The sequence below is a fragment of the Magallana gigas genome, chromosome 2, assembly GCF_963853765.1.
Source record: "Magallana gigas chromosome 2, xbMagGiga1.1, whole genome shotgun sequence".
NCBI lineage: Eukaryota > Metazoa > Mollusca > Bivalvia > Ostreida > Ostreidae > Magallana > Magallana gigas.
In genome coordinates this window covers 16,312,692-16,333,478 of record NC_088854.1, presented here as the reverse complement: position 1 = coordinate 16,333,478, position 20,787 = coordinate 16,312,692, and the positions used below count along the sequence as shown (strand labels likewise).

The 20,787-nt window shown below is 33.6% G+C and overlaps 1 protein-coding gene across 2 annotated transcripts; it reads left to right on the top strand.

The window, feature by feature from the left end:
• The first annotated feature begins 10,506 nt into the window (after positions 1–10,506).
• Positions 10,507–19,394, top strand: LOC105320781 (uncharacterized). 2 transcript variants are annotated; one of them, XR_002198753.3, is made up of 13 exons: positions 10,507–10,990; positions 13,115–13,357; positions 13,685–13,927; positions 14,106–14,372; positions 15,286–15,431; positions 15,580–15,688; positions 15,779–15,891; positions 16,027–16,246; positions 16,818–17,375; positions 17,620–17,750; positions 17,837–17,914; positions 18,487–18,543; positions 18,885–19,394. XR_002198753.3 is itself a non-coding variant. In XM_011418849.4 (13 exons), the coding sequence occupies exons 1-13, from the start codon at positions 10,936–10,938 to the stop codon at positions 18,982–18,984; spliced, it is 2,334 nt and encodes a 777-aa protein (XP_011417151.3). In that variant the 5' UTR covers positions 10,571–10,935; the 3' UTR covers positions 18,985–19,394. The 2 variants fall into 2 exon arrangements, 1 of the variants encoding a protein (XP_011417151.3); XM_011418849.4 differs by having other exon boundaries at positions 10,571–10,990; positions 17,606–17,750.
• Positions 19,395–20,787: the final 1,393 nt, after the last annotated feature.

The window sequence follows — 20,787 nt, the reverse complement described above, 5'->3', positions numbered from 1 at the left end:
ATCATATGTTATCTCAACCGTGGTCCAATCTGGCTCATACTTCACTCACAGAGTGCCTTTAGTCAAAGGGTGTGCAGTGATCTTGTATGATGTTTTTAGGTCAAGGGACAAGGTCATATCAGACATCGCAAAAAATCTTTTCAGAGCATATATTCATGTATACTCTCCTCTTGGCTCTATCTGAACTCTGTCTGGATTAAACCTGACATAAATAGGACTTTTAAGTTAAGGGTGTGAACCAAGTTTCAAGGTCAGATTTAAAGGTCATTGCTAATATCTTTACAATCCAGTTTTAGAACATAAATTACTTCACATTATCTTAATCTTGCTCAGATTTAAAAAAAAATATAGGTAAGAGGTATGAGATTGAAATAAAGTTCTATGCCCGAATTGGAAAATATTTAAGTCATAGGTCAATGTCTAAACAAATCCCTTATAGTCTTTTTTTTTCAGATTGTCCATTGTTTAAGCTTGGGATCTTTGAGATGGTCACCAACAATGTCTAATTATTGATTTATTTATTAATAATTTCCTAAAATATAATGTCAACAAAATAACAAACAATGTTAAATGTATTGCAAACCCATGACTAATATTATGATGATAATTAATTTCTTGATTAATAAAATCATTGTTTAGTGCACGAGTGCTGTGTCACGGAGTAGGGAATATAGCAACAGGAGGTTGGGGGTATTCACATGCACCCATACATGTACAGCGGCAACAAAGATAGCCAATCCAGTGTATTTCGAAATCTCTCATACATAGCATACATATCATATATCTTTGCTCAATACGGAAGCCTAATAGGGTCATCTATAAAATAATCTTTAAATACCAAGGAAAAGTTTGGGATTTCCGACATTAAAGTTAAAAATTCCACCATTCCAACTTTACCGTTGGATTCACCAACTATTTAAAGTCGGAAGAACTGCGAACGCCCGTTTCCCGCCTACATTTTACATCCAAATATTTCGGAATTCCTGTCAGATATTCAAAAACTAAGTTTTCTACTAAAAAGTATTATCAACTCCTAATCAATTTATATCAAAATGAAATTTGTAATCAAATTATTCATTTTTAAACAAAAGTTTTGCTAACACGGGGTCTAAAAAAATTTCATTGAAGTATGAGTGAGGAAAATATTATTTAGCGGCCAGTATGTGCATAAAAGCTTAATAATAACATATTCACGATATATATATATTAAATTCATATCTGTTAATTAGTTTTCGAAAATTTACAAAGCAAAATTCTTTTTTTGGAATGTATTGCGGTCTGTATACGTATGTCCCCCCCCCCCCCCCCCCCGTGAAACAACAAACCCTTTGGTAAAAATATGCTAAATAACAATAATTAAAACCCCTCAAAAAGAATTTTTGTTTCACGGGGGGGGGGGGATGTTTTAAAAAACATTTCCGATTTCCGTAACCCAAAATACAAAGTTATCTCTCCTTGTTTGATCAAATCATTTATATTTAATGAAAATATACATAAATGTTTACATCATTATAAAAAATTAACTTTAATTAGACAACTTTCAAAAAATGACTTTTATTTAGGCGGCTAGACAATGCTATCGTTCGCAGTCCTTTTCAACTTTATAAACGTTGAATTTCAAAGATTAAAGTTGAAGTTATATACTAGTAGTGTCTAAGATTTAAACCATGATTAAACTTTATAGTTGGCAAATCGATTTTTCACAAAGTGGTACTAATATGCTTCAAGGACTGCTCATGGATGGTTAGGTTTAATGGGTTTAAAATACACATTTCTGTGTTTATGTGTTAATGGTAAGACTATTTTAAAACTCCCAAAGACAGCTGGATGCAAGCCAAATCCATTCAATTTTGATAGCAACCGATTATTTACTTAAATGTGGGTGCACCATTTCAAAATTACAGGCGGATTTGATCTGATAGTTGACCGTTTGACCTGGTTATATATATAGACAATGTAAATCATATGTGGCCGGAACAGTTCTTGCCAGTAATAATATACCGGGAACCATATCCCCTTGCAAATTGATATAAAAGCAGATGATTATTAAAACACCTCTAACTTCCAACTAGTGCATTGTCAGATCTATGCGCTACATTACAATTGAAGCAATCTAAGGAGACAACAGATTTGACATTGACGGAGCTAGCTAGACCGGGACAGGTATAGCTGTGGGTTCTCTCCGGGAATATCCTCAGGGATCACTCTTTGTAATGATAGATAAGAAGTAACTGTTATTTTCTCTCATTTGATACTGATATATGAGACAGATGAAATCTTTGCTTCTTTTAGGTTATTATTTTACTATGGAGAAACTTTATCAGAGACAAGTGTTTAAACCCAAATCCCTAGAATAAGTATAACACAAATAATGTACAATTTTACAACAAACCAGAGCAAGTTGGAGAATTGCATGTAGGACTATTCTTCCTTTGGCTGTCCATTGACGGATTGGATAAGATTGATTTAAGAACCATCTTCATAAGAAGGTGAAGAGGTAGTGCCTGTCCCGATAAACTTTATTTTATCAAATATAATATACATAGCTGTTTTAGTACATAATTTGGGAAGTACAGTAGAGATGGGTAATATAAAACAATGAATAAAGCGAATTAAAGGTATGAGAGTCCAAGGGTATTTACGAAGCAAATCACTAACCACTTAGAGATTTTAATTATTGATTTCTCTTAATTAGAATTAAATAAAGTACAATTCTAAATCTTTCTAGAGGCTGCACACATTCATGTTTTCTATAGATATTGAGAGTTTGTCTTTTGCTAGCATATAAACAATTAGCAACATTTAGTTGTGCAAGGCACTGACGATATTTTTATTGATTTTTTTTGTTTGGAAAATACACATTTCAATCTGTATGGATTTGATGAGCCTAATATTTTTTTCTGACACTGCGGCTAATGATATTATTCTATTCTAAATTATGGCAATGACATCGATAATGCCACAGAATTAACGGCCATGCCAGCAATTCGAGAACCCTTATTGATTTTAGAGCATAACGACCACTTTTACTCATATATCAGATATTGTATGAAATGTTTAATTTCTATGCCGTCTGTTTGAACAAGCCATTGTAATCCATAGCGCGTCAACCGATCAATACACTCAAATTGCATATGTTTTGCCTGGCGACCCCCCCCCCCCCCCCCAAAAAAAAATAATAATAATGGAATTTCGAAATAAATCTTCATTGAATTTAAATGGTATATATTGAAGATTGAAAAAAGCTTTCAGATTGCTTAGAGCACATAATAAATGGGTTGAAAAATTTACACGCAGTGTATATATTGAAGGAAACGAGAACTCTGTGACTTGGGAAACAATACGTCACACGATATGAATTATTAGCCACGCACTAAGCAAATGTATTCAGAACAAGCCAAAGAATAGCAGCTGCCAAAACTTGCATTTAGATAAACAAATAAGTAAATATTAATTGCGACTTACGACACAATTCTCGTTGTAATTTTGAACCCGCTTTTCGTATGAATTGACATTGTCATCATTTGTGAGTTTGAGCTTTATGTACATTGTATCTATCAGTAGCAAGATTTATCTTGCGAGCTGCAGAATAACAGTACGATACGCATGCAAAATTTTCGAAACGTTCCCTTGCTTGAAAAACTTTATCCGATAGACAATTTTTTTTATTGGGTGGGGGGGGGGGGGTCAATAATAGTTTATGAGATATATTAAACCGTATACATGTTCTAGTAATTGAGTGAATAAAAATAAGTTACAAAATATGTTTACGTTTTCATATCGAACAATTATAATTATTTTCTTTCTGTAAAACAGAAACTAAAATTTTAAGAGGGGTTTCATATTTCTCACATATCTCCGATGTACAACTAAAGAAAGACAACTCTATCAGTATTAACAAAATGACAGAAAGAACATCGAAAAATAGGAAAGCTCTTTATTTCATTCTAAACATTCTGCAATTTTTGACCCCCACCCCTCCCTCCAAACGAATTGCGTCTAACCACATTCACGAAGGTTAACGGACTTATTTATTTGTAAATTGCAAACCATGGCAGGTCGCAGACTTTCTGGACTTTTTCAAGAACTTGCCTTTTGGTCGAAGATTTACAATGGTTTTTTTTTTTTGGTAAATTGTCTCGAATTCAATACCACATAACATTTTAAGGTTACCTGTGTCACTCAGGTCATTGCCATTGGTATTTGTCCGTCAGAATTTTCTTTATTTTGTGGCTTCCTGAACGGGGAAAAATATGCAACAGTGCAAAATTTTTAAAAAATCAATTCTCACTCCTGTAAAAAGAACTAAATGCATTGTTATAATGTCCGAGAATTCTTCTATGAAAAATTGTAAAATTTAAGGCCCCAGGGTCAGGGGTTCAGACCCATGGGTGGTGCCAATATGGTAGTACATGTATATTAAATATGTATTAAATCTTAGAAAATCTTCTTCTCTCCTCTCATATAAATTATAAGAAAGCTAGTGCATGGTTATGAAGTCCACGAATCCCTCTACCTTATATGTGAAATTAATGGCCCCTGGGTCAGGAGTTCGGGCCATTGGGTGGGACCAATATGGTCAAATAGTGAAAAAGTATAAAATCTTAAAAACCTTCGTCTCTTCTCCCATAAGTATTTGAGAAAAATTAAATTCCTTTATTATGGCGTCAATGAAGCCCTCTATCTAACTGAGAAATTCATAACCCCTGAATCAGGGGTTCAGGCCCTTGGGCTGGGCCAGTATGGTCATATAGTGAAAATGTATTTTATCTTAGAAAATCTTTTTGATTTTGTAACTTATTGTGCACAGAAGCCCATAGTAAGCGCATTTAAGTCCTTTGCCTTCACAATACTTTAATAACTGAAGAGAATTAAAAAAACGCACATTCTCGAGAAAACTATTTTACTCATTGACAAGTGACCGTTAAAGGCCTGCAAGTCTCTATTTACCAAAATTTTAAATTCTTTGGCCCTTGATATAGAAAATCCGATATTCTGCCTACTCTTGCATCCACTCCCTTTTATGAATGGATGTTTGCAAACATAAAATAATAAAAGCGGGAGTTACAGTCGTATGAGTGTTAGATGATGCCTAGTATGGCATGTCAAACGTTGCAATATTCGATCTTTCCATTTGTATCTTATAAATATTCATTTGCATTGTATAATTTTCTATTTGTATTGTATAATTTTCTATTTGTATTCTATAATTTTTTATTTCCATTGTATAATTTCATTTGTATTGTATAATTTTCCATTTGTATTGTATAATTTTCCATTTGCATTGTATAAATTTCATTTGTATTGTATAATTTTCAATTTATATTGTATGATTTTTCATTTGTATTGTATGAATTTCATTTATATTGTAAATATTTTTATTTATATTCTATAATTTTCAATTTGTATTATAAAATTTTCCACTGGTTTTGTATAATTTTCAATTTGTATTGTATAATTATAGAATACAAATAGAAAATTATACAATACAAATGAAAAATTATACAATATAAATGGAAAATTATACAATACAAATGGAAAATTATACAATACAAATGGAAAATCATACGAAACAAATGAATATTTATACAATACAAATGGAAAATTATAGAATACAAAAGGAAAATTATAGAATACAAATGGAAATTATAGAATACAAATGAAAGTTATACAATACAAATGGAAAATTATACAATACAAATGGAAAATTATACAATACGAATGGAAAAGATCGAATACTGCAACGTTTGATATGCCATAGCCTAGGGTTTTAACATAAGACTCGCTAATAGGTCCATCGATGGGGTCTAGTACTCAGGTGACTGTCAGGGCCTATGGGCCTCTTGTTAGATTTTTCATTTTGTTTTTTCTTAAAATGCGCCATTAATGGTGACTCTGTATATACTATTTATATTTGATTTCGTAAATGGCACTTGATGTTTGATTGATAAAGGGTAGGGTAAACTCATTTTTCAGTTTGGAAAATCTTTTCATTCTGTAATCATAAATGACCTGACATGTTTGAGTTAAAGATAACAAATTCAAATCAGAATTCTGTATACGTGATGAAAAAACTACACCATATATTGCTGTTAATGTAAATGTGAATGATCATGCTGTTGATGAATATTGTTGATAAAAAAAAAAGGCAAATAAAGCGATTTGACTCTTATGGAGATGTTTTTGAACAAAGGACCTGTAACCCATCCATTAAAAGCGGGAAAACAAAAACACATAACTGACATAGTGCAAAACTTGATTGAAACATGAGACATATACTTGTTATGCCCAACATATGTGAATGAGCCAAGAGTCTCTGAGACATTGGTTGTCATAGCATAGTATAGCAAACCAACCGAACGGTTTGCGCAAAATATACTTATACTTATTTCATGATTTGAGAGAAAAAAAAATAAATTGTTATAGAAAATGTGAACTCCGTGTAATACTTTATCGTGAAGCCTTGCTGCTGTCGTCTTTGGTCGCTTTAACGGACAGTAGTGGTACTCATATCCCACATAACAGATCGTGTAGATAATAACTATCACTTATTCTATTCTACTTGCATACTGCGAATACAGTTTTACAAATGAAGTTAAATAACGTGAAATAATAACTCCAGTCAGCTGGAGGTATAAAGGTTATCGATCTATAAACACAATGACCATGTGAGTACACGGTAATTCTTGACCCAGAAGGAGGCAGTAGGGGACCAGTGTAATTCTCCGTGCCCCAGTCAGTAACACAACACCAGTGGCTGTCTTTCCGGTTATATGAAATCACAATACGACAAGGCTGTGGGAGAGCCAAAGGAATACAGCCAAGTCATGGATATACCATTGTGTTCTATCGAGTCAATTTTCCTCGTGTCATATTTATCCAGCATACAATCATAATTACCGATTTCGTTGTATTTACAATTACCAGCAGTGTATTGGATTGTACAAGAGAGTGTCCCTATAACTTCTCCAGGCAGTAGAGTTCTGAGCTATTTAGATGGATTGTCTGTTAAAATTGACATTTTCTACAGTATTAAAACATACAAAATATGAATGTCCATGACGGTTTTTGCTTGATTGTTCTTCAGATTTGATTTGTGAATTAAATTCATAAAAACACTTTTGAACAGAAAACTTTTGTGTTAATCAACAAACGTCAACTTTTTATAGTATTTTTTAAAACTTATATAAGATATCGCATGACATCGACTAAAAGACTTTAAAAGAAAACCATGCATGTTGCATAACAATAACAACAATGTAACAAAGTGAAAGAAAGAAAATACCATTATTCATAAGTTGTATAGGTAACCATGATAGAAATATTTATAATTTGTATTATCTTCGTCTTCGTAGACAAAGAAGATTTTTCAGTTTAAACCCCCTCTATCTGGTTACCCATACAGCAATTCCCAGCAGGTCCTTGTGCCGTGTTGCTAACCTGCGAGAATTCTAACATTGGCCCAAGTGCAGTGTATATTTACTATAGAATATAAGAGCAGCTAAACGCAAACTGAGTCTACCCAAACATTAACCTAATCCATTTAAACAAATTAGAGCATTTTTTGGTTTCCTGACACTGCTTGTTTCAAAGCATGTATTGTCTTCAACTTTCAAAATTAGCTCACTACCATGTCAATTTCGCTTATTGAGAATTTATTTACATAAGAAATATTTCCATGCATTGACTCCTACTATATTTCATAGATTTGTTTGGAGTATGGAATGAATACTTATGAAAAATAATCCGTATAGTTTCAAACCTTAATATTTGGGTTGGAAAAATATTTTGCTGTAACGTGTTTCCTATAAAATTCTAATGTGGACTGAATCTGAATAATTTTGAAGCTTCTATTTACATAATCATTAAATTCCGGAGGTTTTTCTCCATACATTCCTACGTAAAACCCCTATTGAGCCTCTCTTATAATGAGCGGCGAAAGGACGTTAATTCAAAACGAACAACTATATGGCAAAATATATACATGTACACTGAAAAACAGAGAAATCTACAACAAAACCACCTGGTTGATATGTTGTTGATTGCGTAAGCCACGCCGACAACAGACGCCAAGCAAAGTGCATTCTAGTGTTTGGCTCAGGTAAGCTAAAACAATCAAGCTCAGACGAGTATCCGATGATACATATATATATATATATATATATATATATATATATATATATATATATATATATATATATATATATATATATATATATATATATATATATATATATATATATATATACTTTTTCCAGTGTCTTTGCCTGTGATAACACTACGTATCGATTTTGTACTATATAACCCATAATACAAATGACGCCAAATTGAGGCGCCAGCGGGGTTTGCTTATTTATATTTAAATACTTAATCGTGCGATGGCTTAGAACTATATAAATATAAGTAATAAGGAATCATTCTTTGAATATTATGAGGTGATAATTTCGGTCGGGGCGTGATCAAATCTATCATAAAGCCCTTCGGGCTTTATTGGATTTGATCACGCCCCGACCGAAATTATCACCTCATAATACTCAAAGAATGATTCCCTATTCCTTATATCCTTGCATTCATCCGTTACATTGCATTGCAAGAAATTAATGGGGCAGCAAAATACACACAATTCTGGTACAAAAAGAGGTCAAAATGACTAATATTTTCACCTTTTGATTAAACTCAAATGGGAATTGTAATTCAACAAATAAGATAATTATTGAAGGCATGGATTTATATATGACGAACAACACTTAACTCTTGTGGTTGGTGATAGGAGATGGCGGGATCGCCAATCTCCTGTATAAGTATATAACAGAGCATCTTCACAGTGTTCAACAATTGAGAATGATACTATCGGTGTTTCAAAGTTAATAATATTCAACACATCAGACGAATAGGAGGATTATTATTTTAAATACATATTTTTTCTCTCTTCTCTTGTCTGAGTGTTTCCTTGATAAAACTCACAAAAAACGAAGCAATAATTTGGCCCCCGTGTAAAAGTCATATTTTATGGGATTCTCGGTACAGTCACTACATCACGCGTTTCTGCGCAGTTCTTAATCGCGAGGAACAACCGAAAACTCCAAGGAGACCAATACGGTAACAAGACCGCTAAATTGATCATCTACATCCACAAAAACATGGTATTTCTGATATTCCCTACAGAAAACTCTCTTGTTAACACAATTATAGAGTATGATAGTCTTTGAAGATTTTATGTCTTTATGTGTTGCTTCCATTGCAATGATGTAAGGCCACTTCCAGAACGAGGCGATCTAAGATAATCGTATTATCCGAGAAGAACCGGGATGCGAGGAATTCCGAGACTAGCTTGTAAATTCATCATTAATTGATTGGGATGTTCGGTTTTGGCTGTTCTCCTATGGATCGTTTGGTTCTATCTCGATTTTGTCTTGGGGACAATCAGCTAGTTTCTTAAGAGACCCAACCCCAGATAGACACGATGGCTCTTTGGGATTGTTCATTAGTTACTAACTTCAGATTGTTTCATCTCAGGTCATCAATTTCGACCTTCCCCATCCTGTAAAGGCAGCTGCTAAAACATAACTATCTCTTACATTTCTGACGCTGTTCCTTAAATATGACAACTTCTCTGTTGAATTCAATAGAATAAACGCTGTAAAATTAAATTTGGACTAATGGCCATTACTAAGTAGTCTAAATTTCAAAGAACGTGAACACGATTCTACACACAAAAACATAGTCATGAAAACCTTTGTCTCGTCCCAAAGAGGTTATTGTTATTCCTAAAAAAGTTTTTGAGATTGATAAAGAATATCTGTTATATGAACTACACATTGCAAATACCACCCAGTTGATGTATGTAACTTCATGTAGCTGACGCAATGGGAATTTATTTTATTTGGTTTCATGTTTTGTTTCGCTCCTTGAGCGACGTATCAATTGCCGAAACATTGATAAATCATTTTGATATTTTTAAAAGATATTTTTAAAAATTGTTCTCTTTTAGTTAAAAATTTGATGTTTTGTTGGAATTTATATAGGCATATTGCCTGCTGTTTGATCCAATTCAATGTATTTACATATTGTATAAAATTCTTCTTAAATTAATGTTTTGTTAAATCCAAATAATTATCAACTTATTCCTCCATCTATGTGCTAATTTAAAGGTTTAATTATTAAGTTTACATTTTTTATGTTACATATATCTTTCATCTTATAGTAAAATGAAAAAAAATCCAAAGAATTTGTAAAACACGCGCACATATTTTAAATTTCAACCTCAACACGTCATATTGACGTCTAACAAGTACTCTTGTTTCCGGGGTCTTCCGATTACTTTTTTCCGTTAGTGATTCAGTATATATGTTGTTCATACGCAGGTAAATAGCAAACAAAATTGTCACACCCGATTTTGCCGAAGTGTGTTAAAACTGCTTATATTATTGGTATTTATAAAAAAAATACTCAAAAGATATCAATTATTGATAGTAGAGCATGTCTCATTTACCGTGTAAACAGCTAGTTAAAAGTTTTTCATCAAGTTTGTTTGTTTATCAATAAGCATGTCTACTTGTTTGTAAACAATAAATATCTCGTTTACATCGAACTCTTCGCACTTCTATATTCCAATAGCCGAGTACCTATTATAACCCTAATTAATACCACTGAGATATGGCGATTACCGGAAGATAAATTTCTCTGTTTCCGGATCCATTTATTGATAGTAGACCGTCAACTAACTGAATTGTTCAAAATCAGGCATTTTTTGCTCACAGTTTCATCAACGACCCCCATCGTAAGTCACGTGATCAAATCATAAAAAAGCGGTCTCAATGAAACGGATATTCCTAGTCACTCGCCGAGGGTCTTTGATGCTTGGAAGGTTACAATTATAGCGTATTAGAAGGAAGAAACGAGGAATCTAGCTTTCACCTGTGGGGTCTTGATGAAATGGACACCTGTCGATTTGTAGTGCTGGTGCTGACCCTCTTGTGTTTTTCTGAAGGTAAGGTGACATTTCTCTGTTTTATATTTGATATATGAAGGCAATGATTAAATTTATATTATAAAGTTATTAGTAATTTTTTTAAGAAGATAATTTTGTTTCCTTTTTCTAAATCATTAAAGTTTACATTTGTTTAAATTATAAGAAAATTATAAGGTTCTGTGATTTTCTAAACGCTAAGCATCACATATTTTCAACGTATGGATATCACGACTTGATCCACGCTGTAAACAAATTCCCTATTAAGTTTTCAACCAAGCTCAATATTCTATGACAGAATCTACGATAAGTATAAATATGTGAAGTGCCATTTATTTTTAAATAGTAATATACGGGAAAATTGGTATTATGAATTTTGTTAAGTATTTTTAACTGAAATCTTTCTACGACGAGGTTTAATAAGAAATCAGATATTCAGCAAATTTTTATTTTAATCCAGTGGGATGAAGATTGCTTACACGATTATAGCGGCAAGCAATGGCACTACCGTGAAATGTGTTCCATGTAAAGTTGAATAAATTACTTATGAATATTTTTAAAATAAACGACCCGAAAAATAAAAAGCAGATGTATATTGTAACAAAAGTTTGAACACCTTTAAATTAACTTCAAACATGGTTCAGGATTATTCACACAAAACGAGAGAGAAATCGCTATTGAGAGATCAGATATACCCCTTCACCAAAATAACCCTATCGTTGCATCTGTGAAATGTTTGGCGCGGCGTGAATGTTTCGCAAAATTACATATTATATAGAGCTTAATATTTATATCTGAATGCCGAGTAGAAGTAAATAATATAATCGCCGTGCGTAATTAAAAGTCTTAACCCCCATCGTGAATACAACCATTTCTGTCTCGTATTTCACGGTTTGGATGAAGTTAGCTTAGATGTGGCATCTAATGATTGCGGGGAGGGGTGGGTCCCAGCATTCCATTCCTCCTCCCCCAGCCCACACGCCTGTTAACCTCTCAAATTCACCATCATTTATAATGGAAGACCAATTTCCCCTCCACATCGATGAGTTTGAATTAAAGATGGTCCTAGTCAGCAGTAGTAATTACCTTTCATTTTTTCCTTTTCCTTTATAATTTGTTTATTCTCGAATTCTTGGCACCCGTAATTTGTGAAGAAGAAAAAACAAACCATTCGCGCCTTTCCCCCTAGATAATACAAGAGAGAAAAGAATACATCTGTATCGATATGTTTTTTTTTATACTGCGCTAACTATTTCCTCGTCTAGACAATCCGTCCTTGGAGTGCATTTCATCAGGTCCAATACGGGAACATTCTTAGTCTCGATCAACACTCAACATGCTGAAAGAACTGTATGACCAAACGTATGACAATTCCGGAACACTTCCGTTCCGTCAAGTCAATTTTGTCTGTTTCTGACGCCCAGTCATTTCTATACAGAGAAATTAATTCAATTCCATGCAAGTGGCCGGAGATTTATAAATGGAAAAATAAGTATCTCTTGCAGCAATAAAAGCGTTCAGCATTAGAACTCTCTTCTCAAACTCTTACTACCGCTAACAACGAAAATCGCATTTTACGGGAGAAAATATAAATGCAAAAGAGATATGTGTCTAATTATTTTGATAATGTCAAGTAGCGGTCGTTACAAATTGGCAGAAGCCGGGGGAAGATCAGAGAGAATTATTATCTTGGCTTATCTTGAGTCACAAGAGACGGAATGATCCCCTCCCCATGTAGTTCACCTTTCGGATTGTCCCTAAATTGAAAATTCTTTAATGTGGGATCAGTTAGAAGAGTGCCCTGTTAATGAGGTGGTGCTTGGTAATCTTAAGTACCAAATTTTCTATTTCAAACTCTGTGTCTAATTCTGTTAAGTGTGAAGTTTATTTCTTCTTAATGTCAGGTGGCAAAATTCTCCAAAACGCTTTACACCTTGCGAAAAATAACCTTATTTTTTAAGGCAACTCATGCTTTTCCAACGAAACGAAATGTAGCTGTCAAAACCTGCCAACTTATAAACTTGTATTTCCAAAAATATACACTTTTGTTTACGATTTTCACTTATAGAAGAATTATTTAGAAATTGTAAGAGATATCATGTGTACTCTGAAAGTCCTCATCAGAATATTTCTTTGTTCTTTCAGGTGATATCGTATTTAAATCGCTGTTTTTTCGGATGCCAAAATTAAGGATGCCCACACTTCCAATGAAAACTTTAAGAAATTCAAGCGTTGAGGAATGCGCGAAATCATGCGCACAGGAAACTTCTTTTGATTGTCGATCATTTGACGTGGACAACATACTCCTGACGTGTAGATTACATAATCACTCTCTAGAGGACCATACACTGTCTCTGATTGTGTCAAAAAACACCGACCATTACAGAAGTAAGAAGGTTTTCACAAATTATCCCCTCTCTTGTCGATCGTACTTTAGAACAATAACCATTAAATGGTTGCGTTACACGAGTTTTTATCACCTACAATGTCGGGCAATAGTAATTCGTAACTCACATGGGACAACTTCAAAATAAATTTGTTCTACCCTGAGTTTAAAAGTATCTATCAATTAAAACTTCAAAATCAAAATTTTCTAGCCGAATTTGAATCCGTTCTTTGACGTGAGTAAAATGGATACATTAATAATCACGTTGTTTTACGGAGAATGATGGAAAAAATAGTGATTAGAATTTCAATCTTTTTCATCTTCTTTAGCTTATTTTGAGCGCCTATTCAACCGTCTTCCAAATCACATTTTGACGTTTGACCACAAGAGTCAGATCGCCAACGTCAGCGTGGAGCAGTGCGCCAGGCGATGTGTCCTTGAGATGACCTTCAGGTGTCTGGGCTTTGACTATGAACTGAGCTCCCGGAAATGCTGGTTGACAGACCTCTCTCCCTCGGGCTCGCATGGTTTAATACCACAAGCTGGCGTGGATTATTATGAACGGCAATCAAGTGCGTTTGCAACTTAAACATTTTTTCGACCCGATATTTTACGTTTTTGCAAAGAATATGAAAACAAAAAGACAATTAGTATATATCAAGCTTAAATAAAAATGTTAAATATGATTTTTAAATAAAAATGTTCACCTGTATGACTTTTTAAAGGTAAAGTATTTGTTTTTTTCCCCAGATGGCCCATTGGAATACTTTCTGAATTTTGGATATGGTAGCCTGCGACAGTTAGAAGGAGAGCAGATTTATCAGAAGACTGTAGTTGGGGTGTCTCTTGTGGCGTGCGCACATTTATGTCTCGCAGAAAACTCGTTTAAATGCACAAGTTTTGATTACTTATACGAAGACGAGTCCTGTTACATGAGCATGTACATAGCGGCCAACGTCTATGGTTTAATGACGTCACGAGCAGACGACAAGAAAATAATACATTATGAGTTCATTGGTAATTATGAACAAATTTGGTACTTTAATTCTTGTAATATCTTAATTTGTTTTGATTTTCTCTTAGATATTTTACTTTTGGTTGAAAAGTGTAAATCAAGAATTTGAGAGAATAAAAATTATAAACTATAAGAGGGCATGAGATTTAAAGGTCATTTTTGTGATTTTTTATTTGTTAGGTACTTAATTGTCACATATCTATTTCAGATAACTCTTTTTAAAATTTTAAGTATCTAGGTACAATTTTCATGATTTCAAAGCTTTTTGGGGGGAGGGGGGATTGACCACTGATCTCGTTTAATTCTTGTGCTTTCATTCCTAGCATTGCATTCCCATCGTCCTTATATTTACATAGTGACGCTTGGGCCACTTTCAATTAGATGTTTCAAGTGTTTGCAAACATGCCTGGTGCGATGAACATTGATTAGAATAGGCTCCAGATAATGGATTTAATCCATCATTAATCTTTCTGTCGAAGAATTGACAAAAAAGGTCGAAATGTTACCCAAATCATGCCCGTGAAAATTCTTTAGCATTTACATTGACCATTTGAATAACAAAGTAGCCGAGGATGGCAGCATACCATCATTCAAGTCTGCATTAATCGAAATGCGCCTCTAAAATTTAATCAGCAACTGTAATCGTCTCTAGTTTTTCATTCTTTGAATAAAATTTCATAGAAAAAAATACCCTCCCCCCCCCCCCCCCCAAAAAAAATAGAAAAACCGAAAAAAACCCACAAATAATCAAACAAACAAAAAACAAAACAAAATAACCGGATGAACAAACGTATTAATTAATAGATAAAATAACAAGCAGCTAGGAATACATGTACTTCGTATGATTTATCACGGTTTTTGTATAGTAAACGTTTGTTTGCAACACTTTTCTTCATGTCTTTCAATTCATTTCAGATAGATATCTGAGGAGTTTCTATCCCACTCCATACTCTGCAGTTCTTGGACACAATGACAAAACCATTGTTGCAGTAACACCGAGTGCATGCGCACGGAAATGTTTGGAGGAAACCGAATTTATTTGCCGGTCTTTTGATTATCAGGTTAATTAAACAAAACTAACATTAGATGTACTAAAAAATTGTACTTTGTGATAACGATAAGCGATTTTCATACATGTATTGAACATATAATTCTATAGAAAAGCAAGCAAAAAATAACTATGTTCTTATTTTGACAATTTTGAAATAGGTTAGTGAAGGTACTTGTTTACTGAGCACCAAAACAGGAAGTGACGTTGGAGGATTACTATCTCAGGGCACATCTCAAGTTCATCATTTTGAAATGAAACCTCATCTAGGTAAGAATATTGATTACAAATGAACCCAAGTACTTTTACACCTTTTTGAATTTAATATATGTACCAATTACGTATTCATTTTGATTAAAGATTGTGGAGGACTATTGGAATTGGAGTCTGGGGACTTGGCATCACCTAATTGGCCAAGAAATTACGGACATAACCTTAATTGTTCGTGGACCATTACTGTTCCAAAGTTCAAGGTACAAGTTTTGTTTTGAAATAGTTTTTATGAACTATCAATACATTTATAGAGTTGATAGGTGTATGTCATGAAATAAGATTTAAACTTGATTTAAAAAAATGATTTATTTTTATCTATATTAATTAATTTACAGATTATCAAAATACATTTCACACATCTGTTGCTTTTTGGAGAAGCTGGCCAAGAGTGTACCACCGGTTCTGACAGACTTGTAATCGTGGACAAAGACAACCGAAGAACGTGCCTGAAGAGTAATACTCGAGAATTCACTAGCCGATCGAACATCATTACATTAAGGTTTTTGACCAATAGCGCTGGAGACGCACCTGGATTTAGGTTGCGATACAAAACAGGTATTTGTATTACTAAATGTCTAGTAATTTCAATTTTTACAATTCTATTTTTATGTGATCTTATTTGCTGCTACGCCAATAAAACATATACAATTGCAAATATTAGTTTAACTTTTAACAGCACGAATAGCACATATTTAGTAATCATATTCACTTATTTATTAAAAAAAATTATTTCAACAATAAAATGCGTTACCATGTTTATTGGTTATATAATTGTTCCATTTGTGTCTTTATGTATTGTGAGTGAATAAATATTGAATTCGAACTTTCAACTTCCGAATATGGAAGAATATGCAGTTCTTTTTGTGTAACGAGACAACCTCTAGAGTACACGCGTTTTATTTATTAAAAAACAATTCGTTTATAGATGTACAGGTATGAATTGAAGGGAAATTGCATTGGCGGTTTATACTTACAATTTATCTTCATTACCCTCAAAATTCATATCTACAAAAACGACCGAAGATGACATGTTTCAAAGCGCGTTAATATATGTATAATGTTTAATTTCTTGATATGAATATACTAATAACTATAATGGTGCTAACAGAAGACCTTTTATTAACAGATTGGGCCTGTGGTGGACATTTTTCCGATCTGTATGGCGAGATGTCATCCCCTGGATGGCCGTCAAAATATAGTCCATCACAAAACTGTACGTGGGTCATAGCCGCACCTCCTGGAGTCCGGATAATTCTGACGTTTGTCGAAGTGGATCTGGAGGAAGATATCAAAAGACCATGTCACTCTTCTTACGACTTTATCCAAATACAGGAACAATATGAGAATTCGTCCACGTACATATGTGGGAAATATGAACGATTTTCATACAATTCTACTGGAAATACTCTTTTTGTGCATTTTTCCTCAGACAACAGGGTTGAAAAGTCTGGTTTTCATGCCTTCTATACATTTATTTACGACAAAATCACCAGTAATTTGTCTAGCCTTCAGAACGATTCTACATCTACTGAAAACTTTGATTTGTTTAATACCACTTCCATGTTGGAATTCATAGGAACTGAAGGAGAGGAGAATCATTCATACAGTGAAATCAATAATAAACAAATACATTACATAGACTATCACCTTCAGCCAACGCCGGAGACACCTAGACGGAGCCCAAGTACGTCACAGTTTCTGATTTGCTTTATATATAACTGTTGTGTGGTTAGTAAATATATACATGTACATTAACACCTGCATATACCGAACCTCTAGAGGCATTATACGGAGTCAACAATTTTTTAAATGTTACTTTGGTATATGCTGGTGTTCGGTGAAAATAGGTTTGTTATAAATTGTCGTACTTTATGTACCATGTAACACTTATTGTACGAATTACTGTATTTTCAGACTTTACATTACAGACAGAACAATTTCCGGAAATGTATATGATAGAGAAGGATTTACACTTAGCCATCGCAATCCTCGCCATTTCGTTCGCTTTGGTGATCACCATTTTGTTGGGGGTAGTAGTGGTAACCTGTCGGTATTTTAGGTACGTAATGGTGTTTTTGTCTAGAACAGAGTTTTTGTACTTTGCTACGAACTTCAATGAATTACCGACTCTTGTTCTTTCTATAGACGATCAGCTCTAAAGGAACACATTGGGCCCGTGTACCTGTTTCACGACGAAGACAGTTCTGCTTATGAACAAGACAAGTAAGTTTCGCATTTATAATGAAAATTCGGTAATTAATTATCGTTTTATTGTCAAATGAATAAAAGCTTGCACAAAAATATGCTTAAATTTTTTTAAGTCTTTAGAGTATTCATTTAATAAATTGGGCTTTCTGAAGATGCTAGGAAAGGTATGAAATGTTGCTACCTGTTTCTAAAAGACGAAATACGTAAAATGTTTCCGAAACTACAAAAAAAAAACCAAACACCAATAACCTCCTTTCTATTCAAAATACCCGCAAAAAACAGGGAAGTTTGGAATTTGCCGGAAATTTATGGCAAGAAATGGACAAGACACCCTCAACCCCCGCATTATCTAATAAAAATGAATGCTTACCTATACGATTAAACGCTGCATTTCTTTGATAATAAGTGAAGCAGAGGAGGAGACCTAGAGTCAGTTTTACTTATTGGCCGTTTCAGTCTTTTATCAAATTCCTATTTAGCGCCCTCTAGACAAAATTTTGAGCCTTTAAGTTAAATGCACTCAAAATGCTTTGGTGATATTACATGTATATCAAAGTTTCAAATAAATAAATATTTCTTCTTCGTAGTAATTTAAACGGAGAGACAGAAAAAAGAAGGGACCCTGATTCGGAAAGCCAACCCAGGTTTGTTTTCATGGTTACTATTCTTCAAATATAGAATTTCATAAAAAAAAACAAAAAAAAAAGCAAAAAAAAAAAACATTGTCTGGATAACGACTTAGGAAATAAATCTATATTAATTAGCAGATCTTGATTTTTTTTCCATTTATATGATCACTTCACTTCACTCTCAATTATCAATATAAAAACAAGTTAATTCGATTAGAAAATCCCGCCATATCTAATCAAATCTTTATAGTCGGGTCCCGCAGCGCTTTATGATTTTTTTTCGTAGAATTTATTACATTTGTTAGATAAATGTGTCTAAGATGGCTACGTGATCATTGACAATAATGTGATTTCAGTCTCGCAGACGTCTCTTTTATAAATCCCACATACGACGGAAGCAGCCAACAATTGTTACTCCCAAGTTGCACCAGTATACCGTCTGCTGTAAACAGCTGAGCGGGAAACATTTGGATTTTAACAGAGTTCAGATAAATATGTCGATTAATTGGGTATACCGGTGGGAAATCTTCCAGGATTCTGTCAAAATAAAAGACGGACGCGAACGGAATTTATGGACAAGTACTATTTATTGTCCTATGTGGAGAGTCCATTCAAACGAATATTGGCAGACGGCAATCTTGACTGACCAATTTGCCATTTTACAGTCATTGCAACTTTCACCCGTGTCATCATTAATCTCAGGAACTTCAGACAAACAGTATTTATAAGGAGTAACGTGTCCTAACATATCGCGGACCACGACCATACATATCTCTTATCTGTATTCATGCATGTCGTACTATATAAGTTTTGTATCTATACATGTACATGTGTGAGCATTATTTTAAAAATAAATACATTTATAATTGAATCCTTCCTAATTTTGAATGAATTGCTAAGTTTTGGATGTTTATGGATGCTTTTAGTTTGTATCGATAGAAACACAGATACATGTTTAAGGTGGTACTCAGCAAGCCGAAATTCTCTTTTAATTCAAATTTTCTGAAAATTTAATAGATATATTTTGGGAATGAGACAAGTAAAAATGTTATAATACATAATATACCATTTTTGAATAAGTTTTATCGTTATGTCACAAATGAAATAATTTTATTACTATGCCCTGCACATTGCTGAATCACACCGGAAACAGTTATATTGCCCTCCCGGAAACAGTTATATTTCACAGGAAATAGTTATATTGCCCTCCCGAAACTGTAATATCACCATCGCGTGCAAGAATTCTACATATTAATTACGTCGGGTTCGAAATTCAACGAACCAGTTGCTAAGCAAAGGTAAACAGATCAGCATATTTTAAACATGTCAGGCCATCGTCTGCGATTTGTTCATCTAAGTTCAGATGAACTCGATAGTTTAATTGATGAAAAAAATTCGGCAAATACGACAAAGTGATAAACTCAAGCGTTAGTGTTTTAAAATGTTTTCCTCTGCCTTGTGAATTAAATAATATGTTGATAACCCGAGTTTGATTTGTTTAAAAATGTTATATAACATATATTACATGTCTTCTCGGGCGACAATGCCAGAATATTTGTCCCTCGGTGACAGGAAAGCCCTGGAGTGTTATGTCGCCCTCTGCCTTCGGCATCGGGCGACATAACACTCCAGGGCTTTTCTGTCACCTCGGGGCAAATATTCTGGTATGTCGCCCTCGAAGCCATGTAATATATGTATAATATGCATTTTAAATTTTTTTTTTTCAATTGCTTTGAATTTTGGACCAAACCAACCCACTATGATTTTTTTTCAAAGTACATTAAAGAATCTATTGCAAAGACCTATAGGGGAGATGGATTTCCCGGTAAAAATGACTTTGGAAAATCAAAAGTTTTTTTGTTATTTTCTATCATACATATATCTAAATTTTTTAATGCATTTTGAATTGAACCTATCATATTGCTTTTGCAATTTTATTATTAATCTTCAAAGTTGGCTTAGACAGCATTAAAATGGTATATTTCTGCGTGGTTTTTTTTGTGCCTAAATATTCTTAAGGACCGACCTGTCCCAAAAAATCGTTTTTGGACTATGTGAGCCTTATGAGTAAACTCTTTAATAGAAAAACTGTTTATCAAGTTATTTAGATTCATTGTTTATGAAAGTATTTAGCATTTCGATTTAAGCCTATCAACGCAATTTGAAATATTTATTTCTCCCTAGTGTGTTGAATTGGTAAAAAAAAAATAACGCAATTTGATTTTTTTTTTCAAAGTTCGTTGCAACATACGTTCTACC

What these genes read in the sequence shown, in the direction of transcription:
- LOC105320781 (XM_011418849.4), top strand. Translation starts at nt 10,936, where the DNA reads ATGGACACCTGTCGATTTGTAGTGCTGGTGCTGACCCTCTTGTGTTTT. An exon ending in TGAAATGAAACCTCATCTAG is followed by an intron (nt 15,689 to 15,778) that starts GTAAGAATATTG and finishes TTTTGATTAAAG; the next exon opens with ATTGTGGAGGACTATTGGAA. An exon ending in TTACTGTTCCAAAGTTCAAG is followed by an intron (nt 15,892 to 16,026) that starts GTACAAGTTTTG and finishes ATTAATTTACAG; the next exon opens with ATTATCAAAATACATTTCAC.